This window comes from Athene cunicularia, assembly GCF_003259725.1.
Source record: "Athene cunicularia isolate RWA chromosome 2 unlocalized genomic scaffold, athCun1 chr2_part1, whole genome shotgun sequence".
Lineage (NCBI taxonomy): Eukaryota > Metazoa > Chordata > Aves > Strigiformes > Strigidae > Athene > Athene cunicularia.
Genome location: NW_020799095.1, coordinates 3,855,865 through 3,872,180, shown reverse-complemented (window position 1 = coordinate 3,872,180; position 16,316 = coordinate 3,855,865). Strand labels below are relative to the sequence as shown.

At 45.2% G+C, this 16,316-nt stretch overlaps 1 protein-coding gene across 1 annotated transcript; it reads left to right on the top strand.

The window, feature by feature from the left end:
- Nucleotides 1-3,723: 3,723 nt before the first annotated feature.
- Nucleotides 3,724-16,238, top strand: CX3CR1 (C-X3-C motif chemokine receptor 1). The gene is made up of 3 exons (XM_026842583.1): nucleotides 3,724-3,904; nucleotides 5,218-5,289; nucleotides 14,638-16,238. The coding sequence occupies exon 3, from the start codon at nucleotides 14,640-14,642 to the stop codon at nucleotides 15,702-15,704; it is 1,065 nt and encodes a 354-aa protein (XP_026698384.1). The 5' UTR covers nucleotides 3,724-3,904; nucleotides 5,218-5,289; nucleotides 14,638-14,639; the 3' UTR covers nucleotides 15,705-16,238.
- The last annotated feature ends 78 nt before the right edge of the window (nucleotides 16,239-16,316 follow it).

The following is a 16,316-nucleotide window of genomic DNA, read 5'->3' as shown; positions in this document are numbered from 1 at the left end:
TTTTCTCCCTGTCTACAAGGAATTAAAACCTCAAGGGCCATTTCTGCTACATCTCCAAAACCATGTTCTACCTCCACTTATTCGTCCCAGCTCTGCCATGGTCTCAGCTGTAACTGTTTTCCGCTTAAGCAAAGCAATAAATGAAACAAAAAGAAAGAGCTTGGCAACTCTGGCAGGTCTCTGAAATGCACAGAGGGAAGCCCTGGTGTCACAGCACTGGGAGATATGAGGTTCCTCCAGTTCCCTCTGGTACCCCCAGGCAGTTACTGGTGCCCTTCGGCTCTGCAGAGGGGACTCCAATAAAACTCTCAAGAGCCAAGAGAGGCCCTTTCTGTAGACAACCACCACCCTCAGGCTTTCCCACATGGCAGCAAAAGCAGGGTGTGCTGGAGAGAACTGCGTTTCGATCCTTGAGGCCAGACATTTCTTTATCAAATGCTTTAGTCCACAAAGCTTGAACTTGCCAGTGCTGCTGTGCAAAAGCCTGTCTCCTCAGGTTGACCTGGCAGCCTGGCCACAGAGCAGGAGGAGATGCTGCTGGTGTGGAAGTACTGCTGGTCTCCCCAGATGTTGAGAAGTGTTTTCAAATTCAGAGGGAGGTGGAATAAAAAAAAAAAAAAAAAAGAGTTTGTCCCCTCTTTACCCACTGTATCCCTGAATAGCACATCCTTTGCTCTTGATTTCCTCCTCTGAAACTCTCCTGTGCCTCACAGCTGGGGAGGCAGCAGACTCTACCTAGCCCTTCCTAGAAAAAGTCTCTTTGGTTTTAAGGGATGCAATGCCTCTTTCATTTTAGCCCGGAGAAACAAAAGATGCTTTTCCCTGTTGCGAATGGACCAGAAAGAAAGTCTTTTCAGTATCTTCCTCAGTCTTTCTTTTCCCTGAGCTGTGTCTTTAATACCAGATGTTGAACAGAGGTGGAAGATGGAGAGCAGAGATATTTCTTGATGTTGCAGTTGTCTTTCAGGAGGTGTTAATTTCAGAACTATTCATGTTGCACTACAAGCTGACACCATGATAAGGAGCAGCGCTCTTATTTAGCGTTGTCACTAACAACAGAATACAACAGAAAGTCTCTTTTGTCTCCCAGGGAGATCTGTGGAGGAAATCTGTGAGTCAGCCTGACTTGGTTTCTCTTTATTTGAGGTCCTCCAGTTAAAAACTGCGTGGGTACTCCTTTCAGCAAACCTCATTTCTTCATGAGAATAATTGCCTTCTCTGTGTTCTGTTTGGGCTGAATTCTGGGCAGCACGGGAGGGGAGGCGTTGACGACTGCCTTCAGGGAAACCTAGCTGTAAGGAGGACCTTTCTACCCAGAGGCAAGCAGCGGCTGGGGACTGTCTCTCCTGCTGTTACACAGGGAGTGCTGACCCTTGTTTGCAAGGTTTTTGACTGCAGAGAGCAACACCAGAGCTGCAGTGCTGAGTATTGGTGACCCAGGAGTGGATGCCCAGCAGCACAAGGGTGGCCATGGCTGCATGTGCTCCGGGAACCCACGTTTTACAGGTCAGCAGCAAACCAGCTCAGCGTGTGCAGGTCCCCAGAGGGGAAACTCCTACTGGATTACCCATACCTTATTTATAGGACTGCCAGAGGCAGGAGCAGGGGAGGATGCAGCCCTTCATCATCCCTGTGAGGACATGGGAGACAGGTTTAGATTTGGGTGTCCTCTGAAGCACAGCACACTTTCAGCAGGACCCATGGCCATGGTAGCGCTGCAAGGATAACGTCAGACTATCACTGGCATGGAGGCAGCCTTCATTTGCCTTTCTAAATCTTACTGTTCTCACACAACGAGAATGTTTCCTTTGTACCATATACCAGAAATTATCTTTCTGAAAGTTGAAAGTACATCATTTTGGAAGTCATAGATCCTGCTTTCAGTGTGTGGGGAGAAAGTGGCCATCAGCCTTTTGATACTTTCCTGAAAAAAGTGCAGAACTCTTTACATCTATTTTTAAAGAAGGGGCAGACGGGGATGCTCACACTTGTCAGAGAAACAGGAAAAAAAGGTGAGTTTTGAACATCTGCTGCTCTGGCCCTTTACTATTCCCTAACCTTTAAACCTTATTTTCAGCAGTGTATCTTTGCTGTTCCTGGCTAACACCTAACCAGGTATTGGTTCTCTGATTATGTTATTTCCATGGGTGTTTGCCCTGGCCCACGCCACTGACATCACTTGCATAATTTGGCTGATGTTGGAGGCCCAAAGCTTGACCTTTGGTATATTGCTGTTGAGCTGTTGGGGATGTAACCTTTGCTAGAAAAAGCATAACATCATGAAAAAACATGTAATTGGCAGAAATACCAGAACTAAACTTATGCAAGAATATTTAACTGGGAACTTGCTACACCGATCAATGGGCAATAGCTCAGACAACCTGGAAGTTACTCTCCACCCCACAAACCCCATTCAGCTCAGCCTGTACAGAGGTGGTACAACTCTGCCTTCGGGGAGAAAGCATTTTTACCTCCCTTGGCATCTTGGCATCTGAAGCAGGGATAGTACCTGGAGGTGTTTTCAGGACTTTATTCCTGCATGTGCCAGAGGACCTTGGTATTGTTACAGCCCCCAACTGCACATGGTGTCTCAGACCCAAAATAATGCACCCCACTGCACAGCCTCCTGCCTGGTTTCACCCCAGATAAAATGCTTTGTGTGCCCCAGCAGTGCCTGGAAATGTGCTACGTGGCATCCCAGTTGTGGGTGCACCTGTAACGCAACCCTGAGCATGATGCTCATGTCAGGTGCCAAGAAGGCTCCTCGATTAATAAACATACCAGTGCTTTAAACTCTCAGATTCCTCCAGTCCAGTGGAAGGCCTGGGCTGCAGAGAGATGTTATGCTTGAAAAGGAGGCACAATGTATGTATAGGTAAAGCCAAGAATTTATTGTTAGTGTAATGGCAATCTCAAGGCTCCAATCATTATCAGTCTAGATCTGCTGGTCACAGAAAAAGAAAGAATACCAATGCCATCAAGCTTGTTTTGCATACATATAGTTTCTAGTCCTTCTCCTGGTGATACACTCACCTTTCCCCTGCTCCTCTTGGTCCTAAGGCCTGTGGTTTTACCCAGGTGGTGGTGGTGTTTGATGTTAAAACGAGCTGTCAGCATCTCCAGCCATTCCCTGCAATGAATGTGATGTTCATGCTGATGGAGTTTTTTTCTGCATCCCTCTAGGATCTGCTTGGGATTGCTTTTATGTGTTTCCTAACATGTCACTGTACTGTCTGTCTTCATGGGTCTGCAACCTCATGTTGCACCCCATTCACTATGTACACTGCCTCTTAGGTATGGTAGATGCTGGTTTTGTTCTGTCTGTTACCACTAAACCCAGTTTTGCCAGCTCCAGGTCTGCATTTTTTTTAACAGACCATCAGTGAGTTGTGTATAGCTGTGGGGGTCCCAGTGCCAGCCTGTGCCCTAGCTTTTATCATCGCGTACCTGCACTCCTCTATGCTGCATCCTGCTTCCCCAGTGCTCAAGGATCCTGCTATCATACCAGACTTGTATTTCTATACATTGTACCATTGTGTCTGAGTCAAAAATATCCCATTCTGCACAGGGTAGGGAAAACCAAGGTGATGAGGGCTTTTACACACTGACAATGAAGCTCCTCAGGCATTTCTGTCTCCTCTGCAAGTCCTGTCCTCTATAAGCCCTTCAGCCCCTCTGAGTGGCCAGATTCTGCTTCACAGTTTCACAAGGTGCCAGCAGGACCAGAGCAGAGCACATTAATACTTTGTCAGCTCAGCCCCAAAGCTCAGCCCAGGAAGCTGCCCTACCAGAGTTCACGTTTCATAGGGTAGGCATGAGCACTAGAGAAGAGGAAATATATATTTAAACTCAAACAGGCTTGGCTTGAAGAAAACATTGGTTTTCAATGCAGCTATGAATTAAGGTAAGAGACAATTATATTTTATCTATAATTGGACAGAGTGGGATGACAAGAAATGGTGTCTCATGAACTTAAGGAAACTCTTTACTGCTTAGTGCTTGGAATCTAAATGATACTTAATTTGGGTGAAGATGATGTGGGTAATGTTTATAAATTGTGAAAGTGGAAAGGGGAACACTTATTAATTGAAGTGAATCAGGGCAGAGAAATTCTAGTTGGTGACTAATTTGTGGCACCTTATCATAAGAGAAATATTCACCCTGGCTAGAAATCCTCAAGGTTAAAACAAAATGCTGATAGATGACTAGTGTGCAGCATTAGGCCAGAAGGACAGACCAAGAAGATACAGCACTTCTACTTCATTAGTTGTTTTTTGTTAGATGTCTGCAGAGTTTTCTCAACTCACCAGCATTGTTTGATTTTAGTTCTGGTCAGTGAACCAAACATCACTGATGCTGAAAGACAGCCCAGTACAGAAAGCCTGGTAGAGATGATAGTGTCTGATGCAGACAGACCAGCAAGAGAATGGCAGAAATTAATAAAAACTTGAAAATCCAACTTTCCGCATGAAAATTACTTAATTTCTTAATTACATTAATTCTGTAATTAATCTGCATCTTGCATCTGCATGAACATTACTTAATTTCTCTGCGACTCAGCTTTCCATAGGAAGGTTGTTGTACAAAGGCATCTGCTGGTTTGGGTGAGACATTTGGGTAATACAGTGGCAGCAGCCCATTAAGTACTTGTGTGTGTGATATAAATATACATCCAGAAACAACAGTTCCCAAACAGCTGGTCTGCTGGGGAAAACTCTGCATGGAGACAGCACAGCCAGAGGCAGTGAACTGGGTGACAGGATAAAAGACAGAAACTGCAATGAATTATGAGGGTTTGGGCAGTGCAGAAAAAGTCCAAAAAGGAGAGGAAAAAGCTAAAGCTTGATGAAGAATACATAGAAAATTGAGAGCAAATCACATAGTAATTTCCCAGGAAGGGGCTGGCAACTCCAGAACTTAAATCTCATCCAGTGACAGCCAAGAAGGGCTAATGTGTGTTGCTCTCTTAAAATGATGGAAAAGCTCTTAAAATGATGCAAAAGATGAGTTAAGGGATCTCCCATTTATAGAGAGCCTTCTCAGATTCCTCAAGGATGCTGAGGCAGTGTGAGCTTATTAATAATAAAAGGAGGGGCAGGTCGTAAATGGGTGCCACAATAAATGTGGTGAGAGGAGAGAGTGAATGATAACCATAAGAAAGTACAACCGGTGCACATAGCTACAAACAATCATCTGTTTTCATTGTCCCTTCGACAGAAAATATAAAAGAAATTTGAACACTGCTTAAGAAGGGAAGGCCTGGGAAAAAGAAATACTGAGGAAGAGCAGGTAAGAGAAAACACAGGCAAAATGCTCAGCTATACTTGTAAAACAACATAGAGAGTGTCATGTGAAAACATGCAAGCAGAAAGGGCTAACAGGCTGTAGGAAATACCTATGAAAAAAATTTTCCAAGAAAATCCTGATCCTGGCAATCACCATCCAGTCAGATGACAACCCAAAATATCTAGTGCCCCGCAGGCAGCTCCTGGGAGAGCATCTGGTCCCTCCCCAGCTCTGTCACTGCTCCCTGCCCCCCCTGCCCCCGGCAGCTGCGTTAGTGTTCCCCAGCCTCTGCGGGGACAAAAAAAAAAAATACTGCTCTTCAACACAATTCTCAGACCATTTATGTAATTTCCCACCCTCTGGCCAGTCCCTGGGGGAAAGACACTGCCTGGAAACCATCTCAGGCTGCAGAGGCTCTGAAGAGGACCCTTGGATCTGGTCACAGGATCAAGACCACAAGTCATGACCCTGAGAGTCACAGATAAAAATTTCAGAATCATTTCAGTGATTTTTGAACCGTGATGTTAAGATTCAGGGGAGACACAGGAGTCTGAATCATACAGCTGGGTCATGTTTCCTAAATGCATAAGTCGTTTCTGAAATGGATACTTAAGGCTCTGACCCCCTTAGGGCCAGATTTCTAAAGGTGCTTTGACTTCCAGAGGTTCAGACCAATGCCTGTCAGGAAGTCCCCCACTACTTAGATCCCTTTCAGAAGACTGATTTGAATCAACAATGGCACCCCAGGAAAATGCCTTGTCATGACATGTGACTATCTGCATCTTCACTCACTCAAGAGCCTTGGTCATGCCCTGAAAGCTGAGCCTATTCCCTGCTCCATTTAGAAGCTCCATTAAGGGACCCCCAGTGTGCAGGCACCAAGTCTCCTGCATGGCTACCCTGTCAGCCCCAGAGGGGCTTTGCCCTCCCTAGAGTCAATCAGAGGAGCTGAAACCACCGAAAGCTTCAGCTTATAGCTTCTGCTATAAATATATGAACACCCACCAGGGTGAGCTGCCAGTGGTTTGGTGGGATCTGACATGGCCCCAGCAAACCACACACACTGCGGCTGTGCTGCTGTCCTCCCCAGATGGCTTACAGCAAGTCTGCCTGGCAGGGAGACAAAACCAGCAAGTAGAGGGATGTTGCTGGGGACAGCATTCACCCAGGGCATCAGGATTCAGTCCCCTGTGCCTGCTTTGGTGTCACAAGAGCACAACCGACCTGAGTGAGTCCACTGGGTTAGCCGGCTGGACCATGCACTGACAGAGCAAGAGCAAGATCTTGTTCAAAATAATATCTCTGTGGTAGCTCTGAAGCACAGGTGGTGAAGCCCTTGCTGCCAGCAAAGACAGTAATAAGTCCCTGGTTTTCTGTTTTCTTTATAAATCAGAGTACACCTAGTTTTGATATGATGGGTTAAGCTGAAACTTGGTGCCCTGGTTACTTGATGCCCTGCAAGTTATCTCCAGGTTAACATGGAGCATCTTTGAGAAAGAACTTTCCAATGCTGTAAAACCTTAGGTGAAGGTGAGAGAGATCCTGGGGAGTTTGGACTCCATGCTATCCCCTCCTGCCCTCCATGATCCAAGCCCGATCTTTTTAAATGTTGGGTTTTTTTTTTTAACCAAAGCTATTGGTTTAAGTGTGTAGATTTACGTGCTGCTCATCTCCAGCTTACGAGCTTCTTGTCTACTTCAAATTTAAGTTGTGACATTGGTGTAAAAACCCTACAACTGGTTCAGGGAAGTGGCATTTTTTTAATCTCTGACCTAAATTCCTTTGTAAAGGGACCACAGGCCTCTGCAATATTCATGTTTATTTTTATCTTAATCGGCAATGGTTTGGTTGGCTTCCATTTCTGGGTCCTTTATTTAGGACACCTTAAATGCCCTAATTTTCAGAAAGCCTCAGCATCATGCTTCTGCACCTTGAATTCCACCTTGAACTGGAAAATCCAATAATGAATCAGCCCACATCACTACTTGCCTTTAAAAAAACTTACCCTCAAAGTCTTGGGGGGAGCCTCCATAAATTAAATCACCCAAATTGACAAGCAATTATTAAATTTGCAGAACTCTGCTGGGTTACAGAAATGGTCCTGCTTATCTAAGAATAAATCATGGAAGAAAGAAGAAGCACCAAATAAAGGGATTTCCTCACCTAAAAGCCATCAGGGAGGGACTGGGGGAGCAGGGAGCAAGGATGCACCTGGGATTACACCACACCCACTCAGAAGCAATGAAGGAATGATAAAAGAACTCGTTAGAAGTAGGGAAACCATGCAGGGTTTAACAGAGGCAGTACAGAGTGCTGTTTGATAACAACATCCCCATCCCCATATTGTGCTGCTTTCTTTCCACAGCCGTCATATAGCCTCCCCTCTAACACAACCCCAGCAGCTGCTCCGTGCTCTTCACAGGAGCCCACTTCCTTCCAGGGGGTCCCATCCCAGGATTTGGCCTAGTTAGTGCTGGTGAAGTACTTGGGGAGAGGACAGTTTGGATTTTTCATTCACTTATTACCAAAACAGTCATGGTTGTTAAGATGAGTGTGTCCCAACAGCCCATTTGCTCTGCCTCCCTGCCTAGCAGGGGTTGTAGGTTTTTACCCCGTACCCCCCATTGAGCTTCTCCAGTGTCAGGCCTAAAACCATTTCCCAGACTGATATCTTCTCTTGATGTGGAGACCATCAGACATGCAAAAATCTTATTTTCCTACTTGAAGTCTGTACCAATCATTAGCCTTTCACCATTAAAAAATGTGTATCTGATTTCTAGCTTGCATGTTTCTGGTTTGAATTTCCATGCATCAGTTTATGGTATGGCTAATCCCACTACATTAGCAAAATTATTAACATGAGCAAAAGTGAAATCAAGTATTATCAAAGTATGACTACAGCCTCAGTCAAGCTCTGCAATGATAAAGTCTTCCCTCTTTTGTTGCTTCCCATTTAGCACCTCTTAAACACCCGAGGGTTGCATCAGTTTTTCTTAGAGCAACACCTGGCTGGGAGCTGGGTTTCAGAGTCTGCCTGTATCTGCAGTCAGGTTTCCTAACGGATGCGACCCCCCTCTCGAGACATGGTCTGTGCTGTTTAACTCCCAAGTGTGTCACTTTGGCTACATTAAAGCCAACATGAATCATCCAAGAAACCCCAGATTACTCAGATCTGTCTGAACCACTGTCTGGTTCTTTAACTCTTTTATCACTTCCCTCTGCCAGCTCTGATTCCTAATCTGCCTTCAGACCAATGATGAAAAGACTGAAGAGTTTTAGGATTTCATCTCATAGTTCCCACAGAGCTTTTACAAACAATATTCCTAGTTTGGTGAGGCTTCCTCCACAGATGTCTGGCTTTTGAGATCTGACAGCTGACCAGCCCAAATCTCATTGTAATGCTTTGTTGGGCTTGTGCTGCTTTGGACTGGGGGGATGTGTCAATCAAATCAGCAGGCAGCGCAAATCAGAGCTCCAACTATCCCATGCAGTACCCTCTAGCAACATTCCAATCTCATCAGATGTCCAAACTAAAGCTTCTCTTCCATAAAGCCAGGTGGACTGGCATTAGCTACATTCTCCCCCTTGACTGTTTAAGTTTTATTTGCCCAGGTTAAAGGTTAGGTTACACTAGCTGTTTCACCTTGCTTCCCACTTTCGAAGGTTGGCATTGTGTCAGCTGCTTCCAGCACCTGTAGAGGTGGAATGGGGAGAATGTCTCCCCACTTCAGGACTGAATAAAAGAGTGATATTTAAGATGTAAAGTAATTGCGTCTGCTGGGCTGGGCCTGCTTTTGACCATGGCTATCTATCATGATCCCACACAACTCCAGAGACCATCCCCTAAGAATGGAGCCACCCTGCTCTGAAAGATAAGCTAAGTGAATTACAGGAACCAGTTGGGTGTAGGACTAGAAACCAGGCCCTATCTCTGGTTAGTGTATTGCCCATAAGTCTAAGTTTTGTTTTGGGTATCATCCAAACCACATTTAGTGGTGTTCACAGCAGTCTGGTGACTGCGTGGTAGCAGCTTGGCACCAGGCTGGTTAAGAGTATCACCCAGAGTGCTATTAAGACTTGCATCTCTCCTGCTAGGTTCCACACAGTTCTGATTGTTTTTTTTTTTTTTTTTTTTTTTTTTTTTTTTTTTGTGTATGTGTGTGTGTGCGTGTGTGTGTGTGTGTTAGCAGTGCCACCAGCAGCTACAACATTTCATTTGGAGGTATTCAAGGACAGCTCTATGGTCTTGCTGAGAATCACCAGCCAGCAAGAAGCAGATGGGTGTAGTTGCAAATCCACAAAAATACATTTCTATTTGGGTAGCATGGTGACAACTTAGATCTGAGGGTGAGAAAGGCATACACACCCATAGGGTTTCACAGGGGTTCCTGCAAAGCCTACAGCTTCGCTGGGACAGATGCATTGTCAGCGTGCGGCTCTGGCCTGTATGGCATTCGCTGAAAACATGCTTGCATGAGAGAAGTGTGTAAGTCAGCCTCAAGCAGAAACGCTGACTAAGGTGTGAAATATCTTTCTGAGGCTTAAATACTTTAATCAGCATATTGTGCAAATCTGAAGCGTGACCCTCTGGCAGAGGTCTGGGTTTGGTTCTTTTTTTTAACTTCTTTTCATTCAGTGATGGCAGAGGCATCATGGAGAGGCGAGATGCTTGCAGACTTGCTTTCTTAGCAGTAAAGCTTGTAACGTGGTACTTGGCTGAAGTGCCAGGGGTGATAACTGGAAAGATCAGATGCATAAATAGGTTTGGGCTCTTGTGTCACCCAGCCTGACGCCAGTGCTGTTTGAAGGTTGAAATGCAATTTCTGTTGCTTAGAGGAGATTGTGGATGTCGCATAATTTCACTTCCCTATGTATTACATATAGCACACATGGTTGGTTGGAATAGCTGGGTTGAGAAATGGGTTTTGGTCCTGCAGACTATTGTCTTTAAAATAGCTATAAACATGAGTAAAAGCAGAAGTGTTTGTGGGGAGCGGGGTGTAAAACTACTGGGGAAATCTGGAGAGAGAGCAAAGCGGTTGAGTAGCTCCATGAGAAGCAGAAGTGAATCTGCTATTTCTTGTACTTGGCAAGGGAAAATGTCTGGTGGAGGGTGCTCACAGCCCTGCAGTCCTTCTTCAGTGTCCTCTACACACTTCAGCTCACTTTGTTCCTTGGGTGAACGTTTGTTGTAAGCACAAGAGAGAAAATTGGGCTGAAGCTGACAGTGAGAAGACTATAGCATGTGCTGCAGTGAGCTTTACAAGGCTGACAGAGAATAACCTGGCAGGGAAGGATGGAAGATGGACAGAGCTAAGTTTCCTCACTTTAGGGTGCAATAAAATTTCACCACGTTATGGCTATCTGGCATGGGTTGCGTTTTGGGAACCATTTGGAGTTTGTAGCCCACCTGTTGAGTAATGTCAGCTTAAATTTAGTGAAGTGGTGTCAGAGGAGCTAAATATTCAAAAAGAACTGACAGCATTGCATATGCAGGATGAGTGGTGGCGGGAGGATACAAGTTTGTGGCTGGTGATATATAAATCCAGAGTGAACAAGCCATAGACTGTGCCAGCAGTTCCACATGCCAATGTCATTCTGGTAAGTGCAGTTGTTATTTCTCCTGGAGGTGCTATGCAGCATCTCGCCCTTCCCATTGGCACAGGTACCACGGGCTTTGCAACCACCCATCCAGGGGTAAAAGAAATAATTTGCTACTGTAGAAATAAATGATCCCCATCAGTGAGCGAGACTGAAAAGGTACTTCAGGAAAAATCCCACCCCAAGTGATGTTCCTCTTTACTTCAAGAAGGCCAGGAGTTCATCCTGCACCTTGATGTAAATGTTCTCCTGTGAAGAAGGTGGCTATTCCCAAGTCCATCTTTCTCTCCAGGCAATGCCAGTGGGTGCAGTCTGTGCAGAAGTCTGCCAGACCTGAGGGCTACCCGGTGTTGGGAGCTGCATTTTTTTACATGGGTGAAATCCTCCCTGCACCCAACAGAGCGCAGCAGCTTGTATGGACACACATGGAAACTCTCCAGAGGAACAAGCTGCCTTTCTAGATGTGAATTAAGGGAGCGAGCGTGGGAAAGATCAGCACAACTAGAGGCTCTCAGAGAGGAGAGTAAACCAGTGTGTGCTGCCTCTCTCCAGATCAGGGATTTCACACAGCACACAATCTAGGCGAGCACCACCAAGCAGCCCTCTCTGGATGCCTGTGCAATCAGCAAAGATGCTAATGGGATATGAGCAGGCATCAATCAGTTTTTTCCTCTGTGCATAATGGGACTTCCGTGCGTCACACCAGGGAAGACATGTCTGAAGCAGGAGCTTACACAGTGGAGAAGAAACTGGGGCACTTTGCAGAAACATCATGGCCTCTGCCCAGCTTTGTCACAGTCACAAAGTTAGGACAGGATTTCTGAAGGTCTCTTGTCCAAACCCATGCTCAGAGCAGGACTATCGGGGTTTCATATATATCCAGGGATGAGATCCCACAACCTCCCCGAAGCCCTGTCCTGGTGTTTGACCGCCCTCATGGTGAAATTATTTTTCCATATAGTGAGTAACAATTTCCCATGGCCCTTGCCTCTTATTCCTCCAAGAAAAGTTATGTTGCTTCACCATTACACCTTCTCCCTAGATCCCCCTTGAAATGTATCTTGTTGAGGCTGACAAAACTCAGTTCTCAGCATCTTCTCATACACCAGATGCTTCAGCCCCAATCATTTCGGTAGCCCTCAGCTACCGCACACCAGTACCTCAGTGAAGAACCAGCTGTGGAGCACAACAGCCCACAGAATAAGAGAGAGGCTCTGGCGCTGTGCAGATGGGTGCAGTAACAGCTCAGTGGCAAGGAGCTGGGCAGGCTGGTGTAGAGATTCACATTTGGCACAAGAGACTTGGTGTACCCCCACACTTCTTTTCATTTTAAAGGCACCCGCTGCATATATTTAGTCTCAGAAGGGGTGAAAGAAAATATCGGGATGGGAAGGCAAAAAAATGATGAGCTATTGGGATTATGTATGATGGCTCCTGCTCATTTCTGTATCCCTCAACAGGGTAGATAAAGTAATGACTGGACAGACCCATGAAGAGATGAGGAACCTGTTACATATCTCTAGGCAACTCTATTTAGTTATCTCACTAGCAGAAAATGAGTATCTTGTTTGCAATTGCTGTCAGCTTGTGCCCCAACACCTAGGCATTTCCTATTCATCCCCTTTAACTCTGCTGGTGTCAGATATCACATCTCCAGAAGCTGGAGAATTAAACTGGACTGCAAGCAGAGGGCTGGGCAACCTCTGCAGACACGCAGCTCCTAGTCCAAGTAGAAAGACACTGCAAGAGCTGCTCAGCCCATGGGTGTGCCTGCCTGCTACAAACAACCTTCCCTGCACTGTGCCCGTGCCCTGAAACTACCAGTGCTGAGACAGCCCTTCTTCTAGCCCACTTTTCCTGTGCAAAACCACCAAGATTGTTTTCTAATGACTGTGGGCACTTCTCATTTAAATGTTTTGGGGACAGCTAGGCTTTGAACTTTCAGAATAAGAAGATATTTTAAAATGGAGAGCCTGTATTTCCAACTAGCACAAAAAAACCCCAACCCAACCAACCAACCAAACAAACAAAAAAAACACCTCTTTCAGAAATTACTATAAAATAAGAGGCCAGAAATTCATGGTCCCCACCACAAGCGGCAATCTAGCAATGAGGCATTAGGAGAAAATGTCAATATAGTCACAGCAGCCAGCCCTGGGGGAGTTCGTTGTAGCCACCGCTATGCTATATGAAATGTCTTGGGCAAGGAGTGTCTCACACCTCAGGACATCTTTATTTCATGCAAGGCTGATTTTAACAGAGGCTATAAAAACTATTGCTATCAGTGAAATGTGGACATGTAGGCTGGGATTCCAAACACTTCGAGTTTCATAAGTGGGAGTAGTTATGCACGGTCAGTGTCTACCACTGAGTATTGTGCCCATGCTTTCCTCATAGTCAAAAGGAGTTTCATCAACTTGGTCAGCAGTGTCTGGAAAGCAGTCTGTCTTGTCTTAAAGTAGATTTGGCCTGACCTGCATTGGATCAGAGGCACTGCTCTTCACTGGACGTATTGACTACATCTCCCACTAACAGGCAATGTAAACATCTGTATTAGAGACAGTTAACAGCCACTGAACTAGTCCCTTCTTTACAGTTAACGGGGGTTCCTGTAGGAACATTGTGACACTGTGACCAAGCGGTAGTTACTAGCTGCAGTTTTGTTATTGCTGACTTTTCCTTTCAGTCTCAGCTTTTGCAGTCTGGTTTGGCCATGTTGTCATCTCCCTGGGCTTCTTCTGCACAGCGTATCACACTCAATTTCCTTTATTTCCTATAGCGAGAGCAAGTAATGGGTATTTACAAGTTGTTTACCCCAGCCAGGAAGCAGACTGAATGCAGTCACATCAGCACCCCTCTAGGATTTTTGGTTCCCTGCAAACAGAAATCCTTGAAGACACTTGGAACGCCACATCCCAAGGGAGTGCAGAGGAACTGACGCGTGCCCTGAGTTATTTGATGTCCAGACCAGTGAGCCCAGAGGTCACACACGTGCACCCCATACTCTTTGGGTGCAGCCTCCAACCTAACAAGACCTGGCTCCAACCTGACTCTTTCGCAGCCAAGACAGAAAGAGGTCACGAGGTGCTTTGGTGCTTGAGGAAAAGGATCAGTACAATTTCTCTTCTTTTGATCATAGCATAAATTTAAAAAAAAATCTCCTCAAAGATATGCTTGCTCCCAAGGGATGTCCCAGTGCAAACTTTGCTCCTGCCACATCAGCATCAGCTCAGACCTGGCCAAACTGGGTGTCTTACCACACTTCTATCCTGGGGTTATTGTGTGGGGTGAGACTGAGCTCTTGGTGGTGTTGACAGGCCCCACATGCTGATCAACAGCTACATGGGAGGTACCGCTTCCTGCTGAGCACTGCCCAGCAGACTGGGAGAGCCCCTGCATTTCTCACACTGCGATGCACCACCTGCAGAGCTCAGTTAGATGTCAGTTTGCTGCTGCTTCTGCTGCTCTTCCGATAAGCAGAGACTTATTCAACAGACCTTGAAATTCCCATTTATTTTTTCTGATCCTAAATTTCCTAGCCTAATTTTAGTGAAGTACATGTACCAGCAGAGTCTGGGCTTCTGTTAGTAACTACTATCACCTCCACAGCAATGCAACCTGCGCTAATACAGATAGTAACAAAATCCCAAAGCAGGCGTGTTGGTGAGGCCTCTCAGTATTTTACCATAGCAGACACTCGATATCTCTCTGTCTAACATTATCTCTTTTCCCTTTTCATGTTGCCTCTAGCCATGACAGAAGCATCCACAGAAACAACAGCTGAATACGCTTATGATGAACGTGCTTTTTCCTGCAATAAGACTGACATCCAAGAATTTGGGAAAATATTTCTGCCAATATTTTACATTGCAGTCTTTGCTCTTGGCCTCACAGGGAATCTAATGGTGATTTTTGCCATTGTAAAAGAAGGCAGTAAAAAAAGCATCACTAATGTCTATCTCCTGAATTTGGCTATCTCAGACCTTCTCTTTGTGATCTCCCTCCCCTTCTGGGCTTCCAACACAGTGCGTGGATGGACCCTCGGGACTATTCCGTGCACAGCTGTTTCCTCACTGTATTACATTGGTTTCTTTGGGGGTATGTTCTTTATCACTGTTATCAGTATCGACAGATACTTGGCCATTGTCCGGGCCACATATTCTCTGAAATCCAGAACAGTGAAACATGGCTTCCTTATAACCTGTGGCGTATGGGCAATAGCAGTTTTGGTTTCAGTGCCACATTTTGTGTTCTCCCAGCTGGTAGGAAACGACTGCATTTCTGCCTTTCCCCAGGAGCTGGAGAACATCTGGCCAGTGTTCTGCAATGCGGAGCTGAACACCATCGGCTTCTTCATCCCAGTCTGTATCATATGCTATTGCTACTGTGGGATCATCAGAACCCTGGTGTCCTGCAAAAATCAGAAAAAAACACGAGCCGTAAAACTGATCTTGATTGTGGTGGTTGTGTTTTTTCTGTTTTGGTCCCCCTACAATGTACTGATTTTTCTAGAGACTTTAAAGCACTATGAGTTATTCACAAGTTGCAACCAAATTAAATCATTGGACTATGCAATGCACCTGGCCGAAACCATTGCATTCAGCCACTGTTGTCTCAATCCTTTTATCTATGCCTTTGCTGGGGAAAAATTCAGGAAATACCTTTATCATGTCTGCCTGAAGTACTGTCCATGCCTGTGTTTCTGTGGACCCTGCAGTCGCTACCAGGTCACCTATTCAGCCAGCTATGCAGAAAGTGTCGTGAACAGCAACATAACCCTGAACACCAGCGACCAGGATGGCTCTGTCTTCGTCTAAAAGCCTCTGTGAAGAAGATATGTGTGTAACTATGCCTTCTGCAGAGCTAGCCACTGCTGAGGAACTGCCATTACCCATATGAAGAGACTTAATGGCTGCACTGAATTACTGACATGCCTTTTGTTAAGCATTAAATATTCTAAAACAGTAAAGATCTTAGAAAAAAAGGAGCACAATATGTCAACGCTGAACATGGGATCAAATCAAGAGAGAAGAAGAGGGAATGTAGAAGCAAAAGCAGTGATCTGTGCCTAGAACAGGAAATGGAGAAGAATTTAAGGATAGGGAAGCTATTAAATGGTTTAATCATCAAAACTTGTACATACACTGGTGTATGCGTGTGGTAAAACGTACATAGGCCTAAACTCACTTTTTAAGGGAAGACAGATCTCTTTAATGAATGGCAGGTGACTGATAGCAAATGGGAATCTTTTTTATAGTAAAGGGGTATATTTTTGATGCTATATATCCAAATGGAAGTGATTCTGGGATTATTGAATGCAATAAATGTTTTATTCTGTGCTTTCATACCAAATAAAAACCTAGTGGGTTTTTTAAAAAAAAGGTTATTTCTGAATACACCCTTAGTGCCACCAGTGTTTATAGCATGCA